The sequence below is a fragment of the Echiichthys vipera genome (assembly GCF_963691815.1).
Source record: "Echiichthys vipera genome assembly, chromosome: 7".
NCBI classification, from domain to species: Eukaryota; Metazoa; Chordata; class Actinopteri; order Perciformes; family Trachinidae; genus Echiichthys; species Echiichthys vipera.
Window position 1 is genome coordinate 21113096 of NC_139832.1, and position 25790 is coordinate 21138885.

The 25790-nt window shown below is 41.3% G+C and overlaps 1 protein-coding gene across 6 annotated transcripts in view; it reads right to left on the bottom strand.

Annotated features, from left to right (window-relative positions):
* srgap1a (SLIT-ROBO Rho GTPase activating protein 1a) overlaps window positions 1–25790 on the bottom strand; it is an 84224-nt gene that overhangs the window by 29616 nt on the left and 28818 nt on the right. For all 6 annotated transcript variants that reach the window (XM_083917452.1, XM_083917451.1, XM_083917450.1 and 3 more), the window contains exons 2-8: window positions 21716–21911; window positions 13097–13259; window positions 6679–6741; window positions 2960–3139; window positions 2061–2189; window positions 687–908; window positions 54–155 (exon numbers count right to left, since the gene is read on the bottom strand). In XM_083917452.1, the coding sequence (XP_083773578.1) occupies window positions 54–155; window positions 687–908; window positions 2061–2189; window positions 2960–3139; window positions 6679–6741; window positions 13097–13259; window positions 21716–21911 (1055 nt within the window). The remainder of the gene's footprint in view (window positions 1–53; window positions 156–686; window positions 909–2060; window positions 2190–2959; window positions 3140–6678; window positions 6742–13096; window positions 13260–21715; window positions 21912–25790) is intronic.

The following is a 25790-nucleotide window of genomic DNA, read 5'->3' on the forward strand; positions in this document are numbered from 1 at the left end:
CGCACAGCACAAATACCTTTGTAAAGAATTGAATTCATTCACGCTGCTTTTACCTCTTCGTTCTCGATCTTCAGAGTAGCCAGGCGAGACTGAAGCTGCTGGAACCTCAGAATGAGCTCTCCGTTCACCGGTGGCTGCACTGAGATCTGACACACCTGGGGAGAGAAACACAGGAAATATATTGTCGATGATTAGGAACCTGAAATTACAACCAAATGGAAGAACAAGCAGGCGTTCAAATTCTTCAGCTACAGAGTAAACCACAGTGACGTTTGCCAACTGAATGCAGACAGCCCCACAACAGCTAGTAAACAGACATGATATCAGTGTTGGTAGTTCCAGCCAGTAAACAGTAAAACTCTTAGCACATGTTGAGCTACATGACTGCAGGGGGAGAATTAACACATGATTTGTCAAATTCAAAGCCCCATAAAACCTGAACTGGCAGCCCAGATGCAGTAAAACGCTACACTTAAACCACTGAACTCAGACCTCATTAAGCCTGAGACTTGTTTTTTTATCGACTCTGAATTTCCTTCCATGTTGTTCGGTATATTTGCAGAAGATGACGGGAACATTTAAAAGTGCATGGTATAAATATGGTTTATTTTTGCAGTTTTTTCTCCAAATACAGTTTTTCAGTTCAGTGGATCATGACAGCTACTAGCGCGGACTGAACTATGTACCTCGTCTCCCATATGAGACTGGAACTCAAATTTTGCCGGTGGGCAGAAGGCCGTAGGGTACATCTCCATGAACCTCTGTCGGTCACTTCGTGGGTCCAGACTGTCCACGGCGTTCTCTATGATGTCGAGCCCTTCGTGCCGTGACGTCTCAAGGTTGTATTCTGCTGACAGGTAGGTCCGCAGGGCCCGGTTAAGGCTGGCGTGGTAACCCAAATCACAGCACTGGAAGAGAGGAAAGAAGAGGGTCCGTGTGAGCCTACAGGTCTTCTAAAACACCAACTAACATTGGACTAGGGCTGCAGCCAACTGTTATTTTCCTAATTTTCGTTGATAACCTGCTCATTATTTTGCCCATGGATTTTTTGGTCTACGAATTATAAGAAAATTACAATTTCCTAGAGCCTAAGTTGATATCTTCAGACAGCTTGGTTTGTCTGATCAACTGTCCAAAAGCCAAAAATGATTGATATTCTATCACATAAGGCAAATGAAAACATCAACCAGACCATTTCAATTCTATACAACAGCATGAATCCCAGTTAATAACATCTTCTGGTGCTGATTAAGGTTTGTTTAAAGTAGTAACGGCAGGAGAAAACACGCACACACGCACGCACGCACGCACGCACGCACGCACGCACGCACGCACGCACGCACGCACGCACGCACACCAAATATAAAACCCCAGCTAAAAACCTGGCCTTCCCCCATTTCTTTAGAAAAGTGACACCCATGAAAGTTTATTTCTATAACAAAATAATAATAACCCAGGTGAGCCATATCACAAATAAGTTTAAATGTTAATCGGTATGGTAGCAAAAATGTCAAACAAAGTAAACTGCTTGCAACGTACAGTAGACAGACGTGAGTGCTGTAGTGAACGGACTAATGACCCACAACTGTACAGGAGAAGAAAACACTAGCTTTGAAGATCAGTGTATTCAGAAAGATGTGGAAATGTTTCTTAACAGTGACAAAGGAAAACACAGTAGAACTTAATATAATATGTGGGTTTTCAATAATAACATGGAGAAGGAAAAGTGCAAAGAATAGTTTTCATCACGAAAGTTAATAAGCTGCTTTAATTCAGCTCTGCACTGTAATTTCCATCCCACCGTCTGTTGTAATAAGATCTCTTTTATATCAGGCCCGGCTGCTTAAATAATCAGTCTCTCCTGTGATCATGATTTTAAATGTTCTCCAAAAAGTCTCTGAAAAAAACTGAATAGCAATGAGGCTTTTGCATTAAAAAATCTACCTGACTTCAAAGAATGTGTTCTGTTTATGCAAGAACGACCTCAGCAAAAAAAAATTCTCAGTCTGATTGGACACAAACAAGAACGAGGTAACAAATGCATGTGGTTTTATACTCACATCAATTAAGTCCGACAAGTCGTGGATGTAGTATTTGAAAACGGAGGAGTTTGACGCTTCCAGTGTCAGTAGGTACTCGTTCCGCGCTTTGATCGACTTCAGCTTGTTCTCTGAGTACTTGGCTTGACGCTGATGAGAGAATTGGATGCATATAGAATGAGAAACAGACCAACAAAAGAGCGAACGGGGGAGGATGAATTTAATGAGTCGAGAATTGCCTTTTTGACAATTGATAGTGCTTTTATGTCTCTGCATGCATCTCAGAACTGAGACTGAATTACCAGCAAAACAACAGCTTCAATAAAGATTAGAGGAGAAATAAGTTAAATTGTTAAAAATAGCAAAAAAGGGAACAAGAACTAAAAAAAGAAAAGGCAAAACTAAAAACAGCCTGTGTCTTTCACTTCAACGAGGAGGCCGCAGTCTGAGCCATCTGTCTTTATCCTATACTTCTTCTCTACCAGACAAATACAAGTCTGTTAGTCAGGCACTATCCACTAACCAATGGGCTTTGTCTCACACACGTCCAAACTGTCCATATTTTAACACTTCCTTAATGCATTCCAGGAAGAGTCGTGTTAGAAAAGCCACTGAATCATTTGTCACAGAGATTTAACAGAAAGCAGGCCTGTTCTGAGAATTCAAAGCCTGTTCTTTGGCTGTGACAATGCTTTCAGTGTGTTTTCCTTTACTCAGGTCAGCGGGACTTCTGAGAAAAAGCTGTGCTGTGGCCCAAATTAAGCACGATTTTCAGATCAGATATTTTGTTGTGTTCAAACTACTAAAAGAAAACATCTCATGGAAAAGTGAATACTGATGACCAATAACTAAGTTTGAATGCTATTGTCACAAACTGGATTAAACTGTTAACTCATTGTTATGAAATCCTGGCATTTTACCTTCTCTTTCATCTTCTCAATCTTCTTCACAGAGCTGCGCCTCTGGTATTTGTCCTCCATTCGGATGCTGAAGACCGGTTCTCCCCTGCCGATCTGCTTCTCCTCTTGCTTCTCAGCCTCCTTCAGCTTGCTCTCAGCGCTGATGCTCTCCGCGTGGTACATGTGGTAGGTCTTCATCACCTGAAGACAATCAAAAAAGTGTCAATAAGCTGCAAAGAAAAATATTTTTTTGTCCTGTTTGTCATTATTTCCTTTTCAAGACTGGCAAAGGGCAACATCATGAAACCCTGCTGTGTTAGTGTGAGTTTAGGGTCAGTTCCTGTGAGGTCAAAGGTCAGATTAATTCATCTTCATAGTCGAGGCCGACCTCTTATTACCCACAACTGAAGCTTCCATCCTTTGACCCGCTCATTCATCACAAATCGATTTAACTCATCTCACAGCAGGCAGTTCGTCTTTCCCTGAACCACAAACCAGAGACAGATTCTCTCCAGCCTTTTTATATGAGGCCCTCGTACGACCACAACCACCACATACCACCACTGCAGCTAAATCTAACATGCTGCCTTCATTGGTCTGTGTCTGGAAAAAATATACATTCAGAAAGAAGATTTGGGGTTTTTGAATGAGGTTATTAAATTATATTTTATCCATTTTAACCAAGGTCTGTATCATGGCAATGTCGGCATTGTGTTCAGATGAACGGTTTTGTTTGTCGGCCTCAGTGACGGAAGTCCCCGCAGAACGGAACAGCGGAGATGTGCCTCAATCCTCAGAGAGTGATGACGCATAAAACGCTTTATCTGGATTTAATTGGGTAAAATACTTCTTTAAGAGGGAGGTTGACTGCTCTTTGCATGACAATTGAGCTCTTGTCTTTGCAGTTGATAAAAGTAAATTCAGAACAAGTTAATGGGATTAACAACACATTAAAAAGGGCTTTAGATTGTAATATGTTATGCCTAAATCGTTGTTTTAAAGCATCGAAGAGATGTTAATTATTGATATTCATTTTTGTTTAACATGTAGCTATTTAGTACAGGGGAAATGCTTTAACTTGATGGTGAATGGCTGATTAGAACTACTTCCTGAAGCTTGAGTAATCCTCTTCAGAGACAGATGGAGTGTGAGCGTTACTCATACATACTCCATGGACATATTAGACAGTGACTCAATCGTTAAGTAGCAGGTAAGCCACAAAACACAAACCAGAAGTTTTTCAAGCGAGATCAGCGGTTATAAAAGTTTAATGAACACTGGTTAATGTCGTCGGGAGAATGGAGAACTGACACACATGTGGGGTCACTGAGGACAGGGCAAATGAATCACTGGCTGTGGGAGTAATATCAAGTCAAAGCCGCGAACATATAGTCATCAGCAAGAGAACTCACTGACACTCACACATGCATGAAAATTAACAATGAGCATTTACAGGACTGATTTTTATATAAGATAAGTATACGGATTGCAGTGAAACGTTCCATCCCCTTACTACTTTCCCAAACAGAATGCTGGTATGAAGGTGAACTCTAAAGCAAATGAAACACAGGATGGGAGAGGCATTTATTATTCTGTTCTACAGAACTATCTTTCCAAATAATTATCCTGACATTACAAACAGATCGATTATGAAAGTATTCCTTTGCATGCTTGTCTAGTGATATTTGCTTTGGTAAAGAAAAAATGAAAACTTTTAGTCAAACATTCTTCTGCTAAGCTACATGAGCCCGGGTTTGCGGCACCCCGCCAAATGTGCTGAACTGAAAACAAAGGCAGAAAAAATATTCAAACTCCCAGGAGAAAGGCCGCAATACAGGGCACCGGTGGTTTCACCTAAAATGAACCAACTCCAACAAATTACAGCTCCACAACCTGTGCATGCAATACACGTGTCTGCACAAAACCTCAACTTTGGTATAAACGGAGACGCACCCATCTCAAAATCTAAACATCTTTCCCCCAAACCGAGTTATTTCTGTATGAGTAGAACAACGAGGCAAAGTTTGATTTGTCTGGAGCCCTTTGCCTTTGGTGGGGTTTGGCCTAACTGGAACCAGTTTAAAGCTGGGTGACTGACCTTGGGCCCTGTACTCCTCACTTACTGGTCTGGAGTCTGCCACTGCTGTATTTACTTTGGTGTTTCTTTTAGAGGGACATATTTAGAGACAGAGCAGACCTGTTATTTCATTGGCGAAGGCCGACATCAGGACTGTGGCTGTCTGATGCAATAGCTACATAGTGTGTGTGTGTGCGTGTATGTGTGTATGTGTGTGTGTGTGTGTATGTATGTGTGTGTGTGTCTTCCCACAGAGGGTAAACCCGGTCAAATCTGGAGTGTGGACTGTGGTGAGAGTGACACACATTGAGTTTTAGAGTAACACGTTTGTTGCATTTGGAGCAGCATGGCCATCGACTGGAAGTGGAACAACTGTAAGTCTCTATAGTGAGTAACTGGAGACAGAATCAACAAACTGAGCTGCATTTCACTTCAACTCTTGGGAAGCTCCCTTGACTTGTATCTACATCTGTTTACATCCCAGGTTACCATGATGATCGACAAGGTGGTTCAACACAATGTCACTGATCGTTAGGGAGGAATGACAGGACTGACTGATAACGCAAAAAAACACAGATTAACAGTATGAATGAATTCTATTGTATTAATTTTTCTAATACTTTTACTCTTGTGATGTTATTAAGAAATATGCTATTTGTCATTACTAATACCTGTGAGGGACATAAATTAGCTTATATGACGATAAACATGGCAATCATATATAAGCGACATCCAGTCGTCCTTTCTAAGAATACACAAGCATCTAATTGTCCAACATGTCTGAGGCATTAAACTAAGCAATTAGGCTTGCAGGACTGACTGGAGCAATTGAGGCAGTGGAATTAGCTATTGATTCATGATTGAATTATTCTCCACCAAAGTCAGAGCTACACACAGAAACTACTTACAGGAAAGCAATTGAACTGAGGGGATGAAATGGATGTTATCAAAACCAGACTGCAGCTTTGTAGCTTGTGTGATGGAGAAGTTTGATGGTCTGGTGAAATGTTACCCGACCCCCCCCCCACCACGAGGAAATTCAACCTCTGGGTTCAAAGGTTTGCAGCCACTGCTCCGTTTATGATTATGCGTTTCTCAAAATTTATAACGGTGGGTGCTACTGTCAGCTAGTGGACTAAGGTGCATACCATGTAATCACAACCTGACCTGGGGACATCTGTTGCATGTCACTCTCTCCAAACTTTTGAATGGAGGCAACAACGCCAATATCACATAATCTTTTTAAAGAAAGAAAATGTATCCACGAGTTGCTATTTGGCTCCCAACGCCTGGTGTGGCTTTGCATGAATTTGTTTTGAAGAGAAAAAACAGAGAATATGAACTCTAATGAGTCAAGCAAACATAATGGTGATACTTCACAGTAGGAATATCCAGTTCATTAGGGTAAAAGAGATTGCATTTCATTTAGTGCTGTAAAAGAGATTAGACAGACTTCCCCTACAGTTTGAGTAATCACTTTGGTAGCTGTCTGTTTGCTTGACAGTTTAATATTTGATCCCCAGTATATTTCTAAGCGACACGGTTAAAGAATCTAAGCTGTTACAAATAGTTTGGAGTTAGTTATCTTTCTGCTATAAACCAGTCTCAACCACAGCAAAGACCAATGTACTTGGCTTAGTTAAAAAATGTCATTAATACTTACTGTGTATAGCTCATTTAAGACCTTCATTAAGTCTTCCTGGAGCTGAAAGGCTATTTCCTTGCTCTGAAAAAAAAAACACAGAACAACAAGCAATGAGATCATTGCATCAAATCAGTAAATTAAAACAATTAAATACACCAAAAAAAAAAGTTACAGCTAACACAACGGCAATGTTTGGTTAGTACTGTCTGAAATGGTGAATTGCCATTCGAAACACTACAGCAACTATTTTTATTTAACTGAAACTTGACAAGCCTGTTAAAGCACACAGTTATATATTACTATATATTAGGTTTTATATGAATAGTGGACAATGACCAGACATTGACCTGTGGTTTCAGTACTACAAATACAAAACAGAACAGTGGATTTATCATCCTGTGTCAAATACGGTGTTTGTGAGCAAAAAAATAGTATCAGTGTCACTACGGCTTTTCCACTGAAACCATCAAATGCAGCTCGAGTTTCATCGTCCACATGTTCAACACATTAACTCGCTTCTACGTCTCGACGTGAAAGATTTTTCCCAAATATGTTAACTCAATCAGCCATGCCACAAGGCTGACTCAGTAATACTATCACACACACGCCAACATTAATGCACCTCACGGTTGTGGGATACAGTTTAACAGTGATGGATTTGGAGAGGTTTTTACTATTAATTTAACCCTGGAGCTCCCACACCTCCTTCACACTGACTCACATACTGTATCATATGTTTATGAGATTATGAGTCAGGACTATGAATTTTTGATCTCTCTTACTACAGTTGATACCACACTACCTGGATGCTGTTACAGCCTTGTCCCGCACTCCAGGTCTCTCTCTAAATCCAATTATCCTCAGACAAATCTCATTCTGGGAGCCAGCTCCCAGCAAAAGGCTGTAAGAGTGTTCTTCGAGGGTATTGAACTACCTAGTTTAGTGGGCTAAAGTGGTGAATTACTTCTGATCAAGAATCTAGCATAATCTGCTATGACCACCCAGCACAGAACCGGGTCTGCTCAGACTTGCCTGTCTGTTAAAAAGGGCCTGCTTTCCTTGCCACTGTTTCCAAGTAGCTGTTTTGCAACTTGCAGTTTGCTCATGGGGGAATTGTTGAGTTTAGTCCAGACCTATTCTAGATGGAAAGTGTCCTAAAAAAAACTTTTGTTATGATTTGGCATTATAAATAATACTGAACTGAAATTGAATTGAATGGAGTGCATTGCATTGCATTTTTAACAGTCAATGGTGGTCAAAAGTAAACTAAATCTCGATCTCCAATTGCAAGCAGTAAGACAGTTATTCTACCATGTAAAGATTGTAATTGATAATAATTATTTATGATTATTATTGTTATTATTATTATGGAGTGATGTTTTTAAGGGTCATTCTAAATTTGTTTTCATCTTGTGCAAACATCAGGGCAATGTGATACACATTCCTGACACTGGTTTCAAGCTATTTGACGGATCGGCAGTTGGAAGTCAAAAAACAAAGGCAATAAAGAAAAAGACTACAAGCTTACAAACATGGAAGTAAATAATGCATGGTGTAAAACATGAAACATTTGTTTGTTTACAAGAAAAATCCACCAGGTACCTTTACAGAGATGTTTTTTGTACACAGAGAGGGGGCCTGATTGATAGTGAGAGGAAAACCTTTTTAAAATAGTACATTGTAAGGCTTCTTGCAGAGTTCGGACAGCTTTTCAAGAGTAAAATTCAAGCACTTCCCAGACTCACCACATCTGAATTGGTACTATAAATCAGAACTTTATAAAATATAAATTAAAAAGGCATTTTCTGAGTGATTTTTTTTTAAAGGTTGCAATTTATGCTAACCAGAAGGTGTGAGCAGTCCATCTGCTGATATTCACTGCAGGGTCCATCACGTACACAGAAGTAATCTAAAGCAAACAAGCTATGACCAAGGCCAAATTATCATAAACTGTCAACCTCAACATTTTCTTGTTAATTATATACTGTAGGTTAACAATACCGTAAAGACTGAACCATGTATGGGACGTCCTGACTTGAGATTACATGAGTCACACATACTCTGTTGCTTTGCACACATGTGGGTGTTGGCAACAGGTTGGAGGCTGTATTGAGGTCACACACCTCACTGATCCCAAGTTTACAGGCATGTTCATTCTGACGCATAGTTATACAAATATTCAGCTCTAAAAGGACTCGGCTGAACTGCCAACATGCAAGAGACCAAGACAGAAGCAATCTTGTGAAAACTTGTGTGCACAAATAAACTCTTACTCCTGTTCTTCACAAGTCATTCACAGGTAAAGCTACGCAATGTCCAAGCCTGTGAATAAACAGCAAAGAGGATTACACTCTCAGTTACTGGTTGCCAGGCTGGTGCCTGAAATTAGAGTGTGCCATGCTGCTTGGTGGCCTGACCGCTTGGCAACATCTTCCCAAGCTCCACCTTAGTCTGTCCATTCCCTGATTTGTAGCTCTTACCTAATCAGAGTGCAAACAGTGCATACGCATTGATAACCAGAGCTTTAAAAGCACCAAACTTGGCCAGTTTGAGAATGGTGTGTAAATAAGGGAGCTAGGGGAGGGTCTTGAGTTTTTGGTAAATTACAGGACGATCTGGTCCTTCAGTTTATAGTAGATCTGTAATTGTATCTTGCAAAACCTGGCATTACCGCATTTTAAGAAAACTGCCTATTAATTGTGGGTCATTGCATATCATAAAGATCATAAAGACACATGCCTTCTCCTGTGGGAAAACACATTATAGCAGCCATGAGTTCAGAGGACAGAAGCTTTGACTTTCTGTCAGATCTAACACTCGTCAGCTCTTATCCATTGAGAAGGCTGGGAAGTGATCCAGAGCTCAATGAAAAGCCTACTCAGGGATCACATGAGCTGCAAATGTGTGCGTGTGTGTGTGTATGTGTGTGTGTGTGTGTGTGTGTGTGTGTGTGTGTGTGTGTGTGTGTGTGTGTGTGTGTGTGTGTGAGACAGAGAGAGACACAGAACTAAAGACAGATGAAAGTAAAGAGGCATTACATTCAGACAGTGTGTTCACCAGAAAAGCCACACCTAACATAACGCACACGCACACGCACGCACACGCACGCACACGCACACGCACGCACACGCACGCAAGCAAGCAATATGGACTGTTCACTAAATGCTTTGTTGTGTAACTGAAGACTTTGATCTAATTTGCACAATTTATCCTCTTTCATTTTAAAGGAATCTCAGTTTGGGGGGGGGGGGTCCAATTTGGTCTGAATCATTAAAAAAGATCCTACAAATGGGTTTCCCCTTTTAGAGATCATACCATCTGTATTTCAACCACATTGGAGAGATGAAACAACCCCATGAGGGAGAAACCAAGTCAGCCTTTGGTGGTGGGTTTCATATTGCCAGTGACATTAATCATGGTTTAGAGATGGCAGTTGTATACCCTGGGGGGCCTCTGTGTGTGTGTGTGTGTGTGTGTGTGTGTGTGTGTAAATCTGAATGTCTTGTCACTATAACACAGTCACACAACTAACATACACAGTAGGACCTCTGACAAGGTGATGAAGGTGATGTTCTTCATTAAGCGACCAAATTCACATATCCTTTGATCTTAATGTCAAAAGAATAGTTATAGTTAACATTTTGGGAAATACAACTATTTGTATAATCAGTCTCATTTTTATAAATTGAGTACAGAGCTGGAGACCTTAGCTTAGCATATTATGTGGACTGGAAACAGATAACCTGGCTTTGTTCAACTACGAACACACCTTAAGCTGTTCATTTACACAATGCCTCTTGGTTGTTTAACTCACACTTGGACAGAAATATATAAAAAAAACACCAACTAGATGTTTAAGGGTGAGCTTACGTATTTTAAAGTTTATCCATCTGTACGTAGTTCTATGCAGCGCCTCTTGTTGTGGCGCAGGTTGCCAGGTGCTATCATGAAGCACAATGAGGCACAATGGTACCAAAACTGGCAACCTCACTGTGAGAAAAAGAACATTTATTTAAATGGTAGGCAATTGACTGATAACGAACATGATGTTTATTTAGCTATCTATTTTATTTTTCATTTCTAGAATTGATTGTCAATGAAATACAAAAAGTATTTATTTTTAAATGAACACTATTCAGCACATGTTTTGCCTGAGAAAAAGTCCAAAACTGGGATCTCCACCTTGTAGCTGCAGCCACAGAACGTGACTTCCATAAATAAAACAGGGCAGAGTAAAACAAAGAGCCTGTTGTATGAATAATGAAAACTGAATGCATGTGATAAGATCTACCCAAGCATAAAGAAAGAGAGAAAGACAGAAAGGTCCACTATTTGACTCCTATATATATATATTAAAAAAAAAAATGCAAAAATGTAATGGGGTGTTTCTAAAATAATTTGTGACCACAATGCAGCACTGAAGAAATAAAAGCACACATGGCAAAAAGCTCAACCGAAGGATGTCGACGGAGCCAACTGGGCTACTCTGGGGTTCTCCTCTGTTGTTCCACCTCACAGCATGAGACCTTAACATACAAGGAAATAAAAACACAGGTCTTTGATGTGCTGCAAAGATGACAACGGTACAGCTGTCTCCTCAAAGCTGTGAGGGAGCCCGCGTAACATGGGACTTCTCTGCTGTTTGTGCCTCGTTACTGAAGCTCTGCTGAGATCAAGGGCTCAGGGAAGCTTTAATTAGAGGGTGAGCGATGTCTCGGGTCTCCTATGAACCGGGACCTCCCACCAGTCTGCACAATGTCACCTGGATCCACTGACCAAACAGCATTACAAACTATAAAGGGGGAAATATCACACAATGTAGTAAGAAATTGCAGATTCCACAGTACTGATGCTGCAGGTGGAGGAATGATAGGACTAATGGGTGTGGGTGTTTTTCTGCAGATTGTGAGGAAGTCTCTTAACAGTTATACTAAATATGCAATTCAGCATTCACTAATGTTCATCAAAGTGTGTTGAGTCAGGGGAGGCAAAGAGAGTAATGTGAAAAATGTTTCACATCTGGCCTTATTAGCAGAACCATAAGCCTTGAAACATTATCAAAAGGGAAAGGACATTTTGAAGACCACGCCTCCATGCAATCAGATGAAACCACAACCATCAAGAGATGTTTATTGATTTGAGAACGAATGTAGAAGTCTCACTTGTACGTTTTAAACCTGGAGGTTAGATGGTCAGCGTTTGCAGTAAAATGAAGCAAAAAAAGAAAAAAAAGAAAAAGAGAGAGAGAGTGGAGAAACAGCGATAGAAAAAAATCGCACAAGCTTAACTGACACAAAGGCGCTCCTCTGAAGAAAAGCCACTTTGTAATTTAGGTCTGTGGCGAGTTCATGTGACTCCTGCAGTATAGGAGCTCATAATCTTTTAGGGAGTTGTCGTCTTTGTGGTGGAAAAGGCAACAGAGGCCCGGTTTCAGCCATGAAGCCACAGGTTTCAGACAGGAGAGTGAAGGCAGACTGATCTGAAACTGTGGTGACCGAGGTTCCTCTGCATTACTCTTAATTCACAAAACTAAACCACAGGAGCCCAGCAGAGTTTCATCCCATCAAACACAGGCTGAATATATACTGTATGTATCCTGCAAATCATGCAACTAAATATACTTTGTTGTCAAATGAATGGGTTAATTGAAAGTGAAGGGCTGTTTATATCACATGAGTGACTGGAGATTCTGCTGCCCGATCTGACCGCTGTGAAAAATCTGGACTGTGTTAGTGGTGAGTTCAAACTTCTGTTTTGTTGATCAAAGAAAACTCACATCTAACCTCTTCTAATAGAGGTCAAACAGCAGTACAGTAGAAAGTAGAACATTAAAATAATATTTTTAAAAAGAGAGAGTGGGTTTGAAGAAGTTAAAAAGAGACTTTATGGGCATAAAAGGGACAAGGATATGGCTAGTACGTATTGGCAGCAGGCTACATTCCCGGAGTGTTTGGAACTGGAAATTATTCACTAATGTAACATACAACCCATTAGTATAGTGAAATGAGCATTGTGGTAAACCCGGCCTGTAAACATAACATGTTTAATTTAGCCCAAAGAAAGTGTTTACCTTCTTGTAAAGCAGTGTATATTATATCAGACATTTCTCATGACTTTTCTGTGCAAATTTGTTGTCGTCACATTAGCTATTTTATTTCAAATATTGATTTATTTTCAGTCTGTTCAATATTTGGGTTATCCGTCAGCCAAAACACCTAAAAGCCATGTTTTTATTTTATCCTCCCCAAGCACAATGCAATTCTATTTTTGATCATATTGGAAAATAACGTTAAGACCTGAAAGATTACATCATACCTAGTGTGACATTACACATCGCCTGGTTGCCATAAGGAAATCACATACAATGATCAAAATGTGGGTAAGTGTGTAAATAACTCCCTTAAGAAGCATCTTGACAATCATACTACACCCTCACCTTCTTGAGTAGCCGTGTGGAATCCTCACTGATCTGCATGAACCTCATGATGACGTTGTTGAGGTAGATGTCACTCAGTGTGGCGTGGTCCTTACTTTCCCTCCTCACCTGGTTCAGCAGCAGGTACCAACAGTTGACAGGGGACAGCAGGTTCTGGTCTTTCCTAAATAAACCAGGGAAACAGTCAGTATGAATTAATTGTGTTTTGATGACTCAGCATTTTCTTGACTGTTAAGTCACATTGTTAAAAAACAATGATGCACATTGTCACAGACTTGAAACTCCATAGAGGAGACGAGCAAGCAGGTATGTAAAAGTATTCGTATGCGTTTATGTGTTTTGTCAGTGCGTTTCAACATTTTCCTGTGTGCCTTCCATGTCAATAAACTGGGAACCAGACGAATCTGCCAAGCTCATGTTTCATTTGCTCCTATTCAGACCGATTTCCAGCTGGCCAGCTCCTGGGCCAATCACAACCATTATCCCATGTGGGGCGAGGGTTTAAAATGATGACTGACAGAGGAGCATCACACTTTATTGTACTAGTTACCGAGCGCATGGCATTCTCAACCCGGGCCTTGCATATCGGTTGATACCCCATTCCAATCCGATACCATTGTTGAATTGATAAACTGTACCGCTCACGATGCTGCACATGCGCCGCTCGGGACCATTCAATGGATCGGTCCATGGATATGGTTCATAATCTGATACCTGTTCCAGCTAATTTGTCAAAAATGGGACTGGTCCGTACATACTTGCATTGCTCTGATTGGCTGTAGGTCTATCTAATTGCGTCCACAGGCATTTTTGTCGGCAATGGTGATAACTCCCCTTGGAAATCAGAAATTAACTGTGAGGTTCCTTTCTGACAAATTCAAGTCTGGTGATGACAAGCTACCCTGTCAATGCCCCAGCCCGAATTTCTTTAAACAATATTTTTCATTTTCACAAGGAGAGTGTGACAGTTCCTTGAATAGCAGGATGTCTACAAGCACCTCAAGTGCACCAGGGCCTGTTACAAAAGCAGAAGTGAGATGCGTCATAGTCCTCCCTTGGTGTTAAATGCCCCATATACTGCTGCTTCTGGGCCTAAAAAGCTCTACATATATTACATGGGCTATGCAGTTAAGTTAGAAATACTTTGTATCAGTGACATTTCTGGGGCAGAGCTCTTGTAATGCTCTGAGCCAAACTGGCTTCCTACAACCTGGGAAGAGTGTGCCACAGGCTTTAAATACACTTAGTGGAATGAAGTTGGAAAAGCCGTGGATGTATTTTAAGTGAAATACATACAGCTGAAAAGTAGAATTACGTATGAGGAAGAAGAGGCAGAAGACAGACAAGCAAGGGAGGAGATGTCACAGCAAAGGAGAAAAAATAGCGATCTGAGTGCAAAATATAGCTTAACAGCGGAGCTTGAGAGCTGTTTCCTGTGCTGTGTGCCGGCTGCTTCCAAGCTAACTGTAGGACATTGTCCAGGCCAGGGTAAGCTGGGGCCCTGCATAAGTACCGGCCTGCAGGCTTACTTCCTCTGGGTTAACCTAAAACATTCTTCCTGCCTGCAGAGCAGCACAGCGTGTGTGTGTGTGTGTGTGTGTGTGTGTGTGTGTGTGTGTGTGTACACGTGTGAAACAGGGAGTGGCTTTAAGTTTGGGGTCTTGGGTCATGTCTTGCAGGAACCATATGTAGGCTCGCCTCTGCTCTCTCCTCACAACGTAGTTTGCATAGACAGGCAGCACTTGTCAACACAACAGGTGAAACTCTGCACTCACTGTCAAGTGACCCAGCCCTGAACTAGCATTCAGCCCTGGCACAACATCTGCTGTAAGAGCAAAAATAAAGCGTTTCTCCAAATGAATAACTGACACAAACATTCCACGAGCTGAAATGTTCCTTGAGACTCTGCAAAACAGGAAACAAACTAGCTTTGATAAAGGCAGAGCCAAACACGCTGACATGGAAAACATCCGAGAGCTTTCGAGAGCACAGACGCTTTTCAAAGACACCAGGAAGACAGTGAATGAAAAACGGATTTAGCAAAAAGATGAGTGGTGAACTGGTGCCACATGCCCGGGCTGCAGGACACGTGCAAAGGAAGAGAAAGCTAGAAAAAAATAAAATAAGCGTAGCAGTCCCAAAGCTACAGCAGCAGGACTGCTGGACAGCATCTCAAACACACAGGCACATACACATGCACGCACACACACTTCGAAACAGCAATTATTATAAGTCCTTTCTGCATTATGTATCAGCAGAGTGCAATGCTTCCATTCTATGGCAGTGACTGTAGATATGTAAGGACAGCACGTGTGTGTGTGTGTGTGTGTGTGTGTGTGTGTGTGTGTGTGTTTGTGTATGTGTTTATGAATTCATGCTCACTTTTGCATGTGCAGATGCATAATGCCCAGATGGCCACTGACATGAAGCTGGACGTAATTCACCACAAGCTTCTGCAAAAGTGTATAAATGTTTTTGCCCAATGCCCCTTTGTCCATCTGTGATCATATTGGGCCAATTGTAAAATTATTATTATTTTTTTGATTAATGGAGATCTAAAACAGCTCAAGTGAAAGCAGCAGGATTAGCCAGAGAATGTTCAGTCAGGACTTGAATTGCCTTTTCCCTCTTGCTTTATCCCACCTTATTGCTCAAAGAACAACATGACTCACTGTGAAAAGTTTGACCAACACATCAGTACATGCATAGTCTTAGAAAAATCCAGTGTCACATAATAGACAGTCAACAAAAGCAGCACCCTTCCTTCGCACAACGTATTTTTAATGAATGGCTACATCAAACACAGGAATAACCCAGAATTCTTTATAAATTATATTCAAAAGATTATTCTTATTATTATATTCAAAGAATAAAATAACGCAAAATGGTGCCACACAGTGGAGAAAATTACCAAACTCTGAGGGAAGTCATTGATGTACCCAAGAGTTCCCATAAACACACAAACAGTTATTGAAGTATCTTGTTATTGTGCTGACCTACTAAATCAAACCAGAGGCCTGCAGTGTAAAGAGAACAGAGCAAGAAAAAAGGGGAGTGGACTGACATGGGCCATGATGACAAAATAACCTCTGGGAGTTGCTTACCCCACATAATGGCAGGAAAATACTCTCAATGTCATCATTTCCCCCTCAGCCAGGGCAGGAACTTGGTCAGACAGACTCATAGACAGACAGGCAGGCCCCCGGGGGGCTAAGACACAGGTATGAGAGGGAAAACTAATGTCCAGGACAGGCAGGGGGGCAGCCTGTTAAAAAGAACTTATTAGCAACTTTACATACTGGGTCTTCAATGTGTGAGTGTGTGTGGGTTCTGTCCATTCATGCATTCTGGATCCAGGAGTCACGGAGTCATCGCCAACATACTTGCACTCTCATACAGTAGCAGGATGCTGACAATGTAGGGTAATTACCATATAAGTATGCAGGGTATTGAAACATGAGCCCTTATCAGCATCAGACGCAAAATGGCAAAAAGTACTCTAGTGCCAAACTGATAACAACTTTCATTAATGAACTGCAATGGCAGCCTTTATAGCTGCAGCACAGTGACTGGCGTTCACCTGCAGCGTAAGCGTACAGTTCCTACAAAAGTGATCACTGCAAGACCAATATGAACCAAGTCTATCACGAAAAGGTAGGTTCTAGCTTAAAAATGTAAAAGCATGCAACAGAGTGCCGACACCTAATTGTTAATTCTAGTTAAGTCAAGACAAATTGGGTTAAACTTTATTCAACTCAAGGTGAATGCGCTGCAGACAGTAATGTCTGGCAGTATGTAGCTGCATTATGTTCTACACCTTTTTTTTATCCTCATAGACAAAGAGAGGAAGTCCCTTAACCAGACACTAAATTCTGGATAAAAGCCGCCTATTTAAGATGATCCCAGCTGTGGCTTTGGCAATATAAATAATTCAATGATTACTCTGCACACCATCTCCATGTCCCTCCCTGAACAAACTTTGCATAATACAGTATGGTGGTTGTGTGCATGTGTGTGTGTGTTTAAGAAAGAGCGATAGAGACAGACAGAGGAGAATGTTTGTCTGTATTTGTTCATTTGTGTGTGTGTGTGTGTGTGTGTGTGTGTGTGTGTGTGTGTGTGTGTGTGTGTGTGTGTGTGTGTGTGTGTGTGTGTGTGTGTGTGTGTGTGTGTGTGTTCTGCAAACAGCTACTGAAACATAAATGGACGAGGCAGAAAGGAATGAATGGCTCTCGCACAGACCGCCGCTGTGGGCTGGACACCGTAGTGTGCATCTGTTGTTTTTTTCCTCACAGGAAGGAAAAGGAAGACACTAGTGGAATTGAATCTTTTTCCTAACCATCATTAACCCATAGATGTATCTGCTACAGTCACTCGCGGTCACAGTCTTTTCAGCTGCAGTGTAGCTTGACACCCTGGATGCTATAAGCTCCAACTGTTTTCAAAGAGTCATTATCAACAGCTCACACAGACATGTTGCTGCTTTGACCAACATAAAACATCATGCTGAACAGCATGTGTTCTGTAGAGTTTCCTGACTCAACTTTCTAAAACCTAATTATCAAGTTTAACTGGGGTTCTCCAGTTTTTTCCCCATTACTGTGCACTGCATTTTCCTCTGGTAGTAATGAAGAGGAAAAAGAAAACTTGCAGCAGAAACACAAACATTTCTTTTCATATGTAATTCTAAATCCAACACACAATGTTTGATGTTATTGTAGTTGATGTAGTCACAGTCATGCCAGAAAAAAGTATATAAGCTAATACATGGAGGAGTGATTTTGTCAAATATGTCTTTGCAGCTGTTAAAATGGGTTTTGCACACAAATGGAGAATATGATTTCCGGCATGTAAAGCCAAACCTGCAGCAGAACAAACAGCAGTAACTTATGAATGTGGCAAAGACAATAGCATGTTAAGACTGGGCATCTAATCAGAATAATAATACAACTAATAGAACTAAAAATAGGAAAAGAAATAAACTATATAAATAAAACTACACAGGGACACCAGGCATGACACCAAATTAGGCCACTACCAGCAAACTATCGCTAAAAGTCTCTAATTCCAGCATCCTTGCTCAAACTTGACCTTTATTTTGATTGCAACTACACATCTGTAATGTTTCTTGACTGTATCTTGCACAGAAGCTACACTCACCATTCAGAAACAACTTACTATTATTATTAAAAAAATGATAGTTATTTATAGTATGGTATTTTCACAGGCTATAATTTCAAATATTAAACTGTTTGTTATTAATCTGCTCTTAATTTCTCTCTTTAAACAGATGTATTCAAATAAAAATAAGAAGGCATATTGAGAAAACATCCATATTTACTTTAGAGCTGGCTTCATCCATCTTCCACTGCTGTCTCAACGCCAGTTTTGTCAGACTCAGACACAGAAGTACAGCTCAACGCGCGACACTTCTCCTGAAACAGGATGAATTCCTCTCCAGCGGTGAGCTGACTCAATACTCCCACGGGTGGCACAAAGTCTGTGCTTTCTGACGAACAATAATTTTATCTCATAGAGGATTCGGGGCTGAACACCTAATGTGCCAAAACCCTTTCCTAGCTTGAAGGAGCTTGAGAGAGAGGCAGATTTAGACCTGTGTAAGAATATGGTGGTGTAATTGGAAAATATTCCCCCTCTACCAGCTTTAGTTGCAATACTTCCAGCTTGGTCATGAATAAACACAAATGGCAATGTTTTCAGCTTGATGGGGAGCAAGTGTGGGATCAGGTCTTTGTACCTTCATTAGCAACATCGCCCGTACGGAGGGAGTTGACACCATTGAGGGATAGCATTAACCGCCACCTGTGTTACGCCCCATTGGTGAAGATTCTTAGTGGCAGCTGAAACAAATACTCCTGTGTACTGAGGAGGCATGTGGCTGTTATACAGGAACTGTGGTCTTGCAAACAAACTAAACATGTCATGCATAATGTATATTAATGCACTCTTGACTATTAAAAATGACATACTGTCAACTTGTCTCAACATCCGTAATGTAAACCAGATTTTAAAAATGCAGTTCCACTGACAGCTACAGCAGTGGCCCCCTTCTGAATGCAGCTTGTTTATACTAATTAGCCACAGATTTAGCTTCTCATTTTAGTGCTATTTTAGCATTGTGCAGCTACGCCAAGCTCACCGGTTTTATGAATACTGGCCTAAGACAGACAGACAGAATGAAAATTCATTTTTTCACACCGCGGACAAGTCTGTCCAATAAAAACAACCTGGAGAATATGTAGAGCACAGAAGCTTTACTGTACTTGTGTTGTTTATGTGAATACAAAAATACAGGCCAAATGATTTAAAACCCCAAAGGAAGGTTTTTAATGTAATTCAGACGTCTTATATTTACTTAAGAAATATGCTCCTAGGCACTTGCCAAATGTTTACCCTGTGAATGAAATGACCAGACTGTACATCACGCGATGAAAACCACACAGCCCCATACCAGAGTCCCTTCACCAGTTACACACATGGACACACACAGCTGCTAGAGCCATTGGCGTTTCAGACAGAGCACAGGGGTTATTTGCAGACGGCGAGGACAAACACACGTTTTATTTTGGTTCCCACCACAAGTTCAAACAATATGCTAATGACTGCTTTTTCCATGGGCAGACTTCTACGGTGTAATAAGGCCAAAAACTACAGCACGCTTAACTGTGTCAAGATCCTCAGAAGGGCTCTGACTCAAACTGTGATGCACCATGAAGACAGAGGGAGAGGGGTGAGTGAGCGAGAATAACTTCCTTTAAACTGTTTGATGAAGTCTCATTTCAATAGATCTTTTTGTATGTACCTCAGCCAGGTTAAGGCTGAACTCCCATCAAATCAGGCGTTGTGGGGATTAGCGCACGGTTGTGCAGCCCTGTGGGAGTGTCACTTAAATGGCCCATCCGTGTCTTTGTGTTCCCCACCAATGCGATTTGTCTTATCACCAATATGTTACGTAATTGGCATGACATCAGGTTGTGTTTCTCCAAAAGTTAATTTAATTTCATCTTTTCTCTTTCGTTGCGCAACTTTTTTGCCAGAACGCCTGATTTGGTATGAATCAGACAAATAAAGGTGTGTTTTCACAACTATGGTTCATTTGCTTTGGTCCAAACAGTTTAGGAATTTGTAAACTTTTCCCCTTGGTTCAGTTTCTTTTCACAGAAAAAAATCCAAGTGAACCAAAATGCATCACTGCAAAAGATCCAAGATTGTTCCTTTCACTCACTGGTCATGTGTCTGTGTCGGGAGTAAGAAAGTAGATACAGGATGAAGGTCCTGTATTCTGACTAGTGTGTATTTCTGAGCATATGATTTCTGACTATAGTCAAGCTAGTCATCTCTCGAATCTCCGTGGTCAAACCAGCTCATTTCATTTAAATCATTGCTTTGCGAGCAACGTTACTACGTCTACTAACCAAGACCTTGCTCTGCTTTGCCTTTGTCTGCCTCCACCTCTGGCGGCAGTGGGTTTCACCACAGAAATGCAGTGGCTAGCTTGACTGCAGTCAGATTTCAAAGCAGAACTAACTACTGGTAGCTAAATTGGTAGTTGCGTCAGATCACGTTCTCACCACATACAAACTGTACCTAAGGGCGCACTCACACTGTCTTTCCGCACCGGGCCAAAACAGGTTTTTCGGGTAGAGCCTAGTGCGTTTGACCAGTGTGAGTGCAACCGCTCCGCGTCTAGTTGGCCGTCCACAGCCCATTTGAGAGAGGTGGGCTTTTGTAGAGCGCGTTTGCACATGTACCAGCACGAGCGTGTGCACGTGTACCAGCACGAGCACGATGCCTACGGCGGTTCTGACGTCATTTATATGCGCCTGTTTGGACATAGAAAAAAAAGTACCCTAAAGCCCGGGGCGCGGTGTGGAAGGACAGTGTGAGTGCGCCCTAAGCGTACCAGAGTTTGTTTGTAACCGGACCGAGACCACCTCCTCAAGATCTTGTAGTGAGTATATACAAGTAAGAAGGGATATCAAAACGTAATACTCTGCCAGTACTGGACGAAATATGTCCCTTGTAGACTTTAAATAGAGATCAAAGAGATGTAAAAAAGTAAATTCTCCCTATAAAAGTCTACTGAACTGTACTGTATTGTGGTGGCACATGAAACTAAACGAAAAGTCAAGAGGGATTATTCATTAAGCTCCACAGCTACGTTAGTATGACATAATGGGTTTAAACCACAGGCGCGTATGTAAACATTGCATAATGTGAAACAAAGCAATAGTTTTGTACAGATTAGTTTCTGGAGAGGGAAAGATGGGACTGAGAAAAAGAGAGCAGTCTGGATCTAGATTTTGAGAGGGCATAGGGACAGAAGCAAAAATATCACCACTGAGCTGCAATTCTGTTTTCATTTGACTGGCTTTAAATATGAAATAAAGATTGATATAGATCACCCCTATCAACATTGCACTGAAATCCAGTATGACTTCCATCTGGCTGCCACATTAAAATAACTTAAAAATAATAATAATAATAATTAGACCAGACAATTACAATCCAAAAGAGTATTTTCAGACCCACAAATGTATCCAGATGACATCACAAACATGCTGAGCGCAGACAAACACTAAGGAAGCGTCTCCTCACTTGTACTGCTGGTGATCCTTAGTGCTGCGAGTCTTTGCCATGAATCGTTCAGCCAGTTTCTCCAAGTTTCTGGAGTATTCCATCTCAATCTCTGCCTTCTTCCTGAAGAAGTCCTGGAGGTCCTGCAGCAGCTGGACCCTCATCTCTGTCTGCTGGTCCAGACATTTCTGCTGCTCCACCAACTGGGCCCGAATCTCTGTGGAGACCACAGAAGAGAACAAATAGATTAGTAAGGAGGAATCTGAAAGCTGAGAAATTAGGTGTCTTGTTTCACAAGGAAACCATCTTTCACTAAAGCATAGCTACTGTAGTAAAGAGCGCACAAAGCCACACAAAGGGAAAAAAGTAAAGGGTTTCATGTTTTACTACAGCCAACCTATGAACATCAACTGTTGTTAACAGTTAGATTTGCAACAGTAGTGATTTTTGTGAGTAGTGCCTGTGACTGAAAACCCAAGCCACTTATGAAAGCAGAGGGGCGACAGCAGGCTCGCTTAAACAAGCCTATATGCAGGTAAATTACCCTCAGAAGTCCTTTCAGAGGCATCACGCCTGTCAGAGCGCGCCTCATTTAAATGCACACAGCCATACACAAATTGTTTCCTCTGTTTGTCCTCTCTGGCCAGGGCCAAGTATAATGGATTTCTCCTAATGGAAGGCAGCCTGGCCCAGACATCTTCAGCAGAGAAAACCGATTAATAAGGTGATTTAGAGCCACAGAGACACAAATACAGAGGGGCACAGAGAGATCTCTCAATATTAGAGTGAAAAAACACTTAGGGCGCACTCACACTGACCATCCGTACTGTGCCCCGTGCTTTAGGGTATTTGTCCCCCCCTCCCTCTCCCCCTGCGGCCCAGGCCCGTTTGTACTCACACTATCTGGGACTTGGCCGAATGCTTCTTGCCTGCCTATACGTCATCACGCTATAACACGTCACACGCATTGGTTGACGTCATCGGGATGCGTCGCTTTGTTTATAAAAGCGCGCTGCCTTTTGGCCACATAATGGAAAGCAGTGCAGAAAACATGGTAACGTTTTTGGCTTTGTGTTTTTTTTTGGACTCATTGTGATGCGGCACGACCCCGTTTAGTCGACGTTGCAAGGCAGCAACATTCTTTTAAATGTCCGCGCATGGTCTGTACTTCTTTTTTCTATGTCCGAACAGGCACATATAAAATGACGTCAGAACCGCCATAGGTCTCGTGCTCGTACACACGCTCGTGCATGTGCAAACGTTTTTTTACAAAAGCCCACCTCTCAGGCCGTGGCCGGCAAGTGTACCGCGCCTAGACAACAGCACTCACTCTGAACACCTAATGAGCTGTAAAGATAACAGAAATATTTAAGTTTATTTATAGAATACATGATTTGAACTGGAGACTAAACTAAACTAGAATAAGGGGAACCGCAACTGTAAATTGCACGCTTGGCCGAAAGTTTGAATCTGGCCAACCTGCTGCTTAATGAATACTTTCATTAATATGAAAGTAAAGTGGACGGAAACAAAGATAAGTATTTGACGAAACAATTAGACAACAAATGCCTTGTAAAAAGCCTCAAAAAATTCCTAAGAGCCTTTATGGGATACCATCAATAGTTCAGTATGGCAAGCTACTTAATGGCCAATCAACTGCTGACTCAATTAGGAAGCTTCCAGTCAAATAGGAGTGAGGGCTGCATTTGTGTGAGCATGCATGGGCATGTGTCCTCGATGCACTGATCAAATTACCAAAAGGCTCCTCTCCATTCATCAGCATTAAATCTCCTCACAATCTTAATAAATGAATGATAGACGTCAGGCCTTTTAGAAACTGTTGATTATATTTTTGAATTGCCAAGTAGCAGCTCCTTCCTTCTGGCACTCACAAAGAAATAAACCACTTAGATAGAGACAGAATGGACACAAGGGAGGCCTTTCAGCAATTCTAAATCTGAATGAATGCTTATCACAGCAATTAAACTCAAACACAATGAACCACGAACATCATTGATGCGGACGATGGTATTTCAACAGCGAATCAGAGGCTTGACTGCAATCAGAACTCAAAAATCCACGTCGAAAACACAAGGATATTGGCAAAACTGAAGGACCACCAATGAGCATTAAGAAGGCAGTTGGTTTTAAACGCGACTGCATTAGAGCCCACCATGCCTTTTTGATGAATGGGTAAACTTTGCAATTGCTTCCATCTCCAGAGGATGTGGGGATTAAAACAAAGCTGCCATGGCACTGACACAAAGGAGTGTACTGGATCATTTAACACAATTACACTCATGACTGCACACGGAAACTCATTAAATCATTCATTTTCAGAGTCAAACATTGGCCACTGAAGCTGTAGTACTAAGTTCGAGTATGGAGGAGTTCATTTGAAAGGCAATCACCTGTCAGAGAAAATTACAGGTCTGGCACTTCCTGAAACTGGGATGAGATATGAAAAATCCCTTTTTAGTTTAGGAATATCAGGTTTTGGCATGAACAGAGTAGCATTGACACATTTGAAAATGCATCCTTTTTTTTTACAAGCTAAGATGGTGTTCTTAAACCACTTATCAATGCTTTTAAAAGTGCTTTCCATATACCTGCACAGACCTGTTCACAAGGCAACTTCCTGTCACCTACATCTTTCTCTCTCTGTGATTGCTGATTTTGAACAATATAGCCAATCACACAGCACAGTTGTTGTCATTCATTTGTTTTCTGTTAGGTTGATCTAAAATAGGGATTTAATGAGTGGTAACATTACAGCCGCTTGGGAATTACTGATCATCTAGGTTAGCCATGATCGAAGCACGGCTGCGCAGCATGGATCTGCCGTCACTTGTTTTGTGGCATTGGCTGATGGAGTGATTTGCAAACAGCGTGTTAGTGTTATTGTAAATATGTTTGTAAGATATTTTACAGAATTATACCAACATGATGCATGGCAATTATGTTTAGTCTCACCGCTTTGGCCTGTACTTGCTTGCAGCTATGGAGTGTGCAACTATGCTGCAAGATGCTGCCTGCAGTTCACTAACGGCCACCGGTGATTCACACACTTTCAGCCAGGCAGCACAGAAGATCTATACAGTCACCACAGTTTCAAGAAAAGTGCCACCAATTCAGTATCCGACCAAATGTTTCCCCTTCTTTTCCTGAGTTGAGTGAGAATATTGGACAGAAACATTTTAATGTTACAGTGAAGTTGACCTTTGACCCTTTGCATATAAAATACTTTCTGGTCGTGAGCGCCGTACACCTCGGCTAATACGAGCACTATGCAAAGACACCTGCAGCACCACCACAGTTTCTGCTAAAATCAAGCGCACCTGTAAAGAATATACTGAAAGTTAAAATAGTTTTGAAATCAGTTCTTGTGAGCCCAGTATCGTGTATCCTCTCTCGTAGTGTCTCGTCACACACCTAATCCTTTCATTTGAAATCCATTGATCAAATCAAATTGTCACCCAGCCCTACATATTGGTGCAAAATCTACACCGAAGAGATTCCAGCCGAAACATTATACTACATACTTTATTGGCCACCATATTGGTAAATAGTGAATTTGAAATCAGTATTGGTATCAGCCTTAAAAAATCCATGTTGGTCGTGCCCCAAAATAAAACAATCTAAAAGTGTTGAAAAAGTCATCATCACATGTTATAAGTCTTGTCAGGTCTTTCTGCCTTAGTGTGGACATGACCTTAGACTATAGCCTGACAATTACATAAGAGAAGTTATCTAATCCTATAGGCAAATATTTGGAAAGAATACTCACTCCAGTCCCTTTAGTGTTTAAGAAGAGCCAAACAGCTCCCTTTGATCATACTGATGCTACATATGAATCCCCTGCTGCAGGCAACATGAGCTGTCTGATTGGTTTCTTACAGAGGGAACACGACCAGCCGACTGGCACAAGAGACCTTGCACTTTAAAAATCTAACAACTTTAATCCAAAGTTTTTCTCAAGCAAGATCAATTTTTAACTGTCGTAGCGAGTGCTCTACTTTTATACGGTGCATTCCTGTCTGAGGTCATCTGTATGGTAAACACGTGTGGAGGCCTCTGGGCCGGGGGGAGGTGGGTT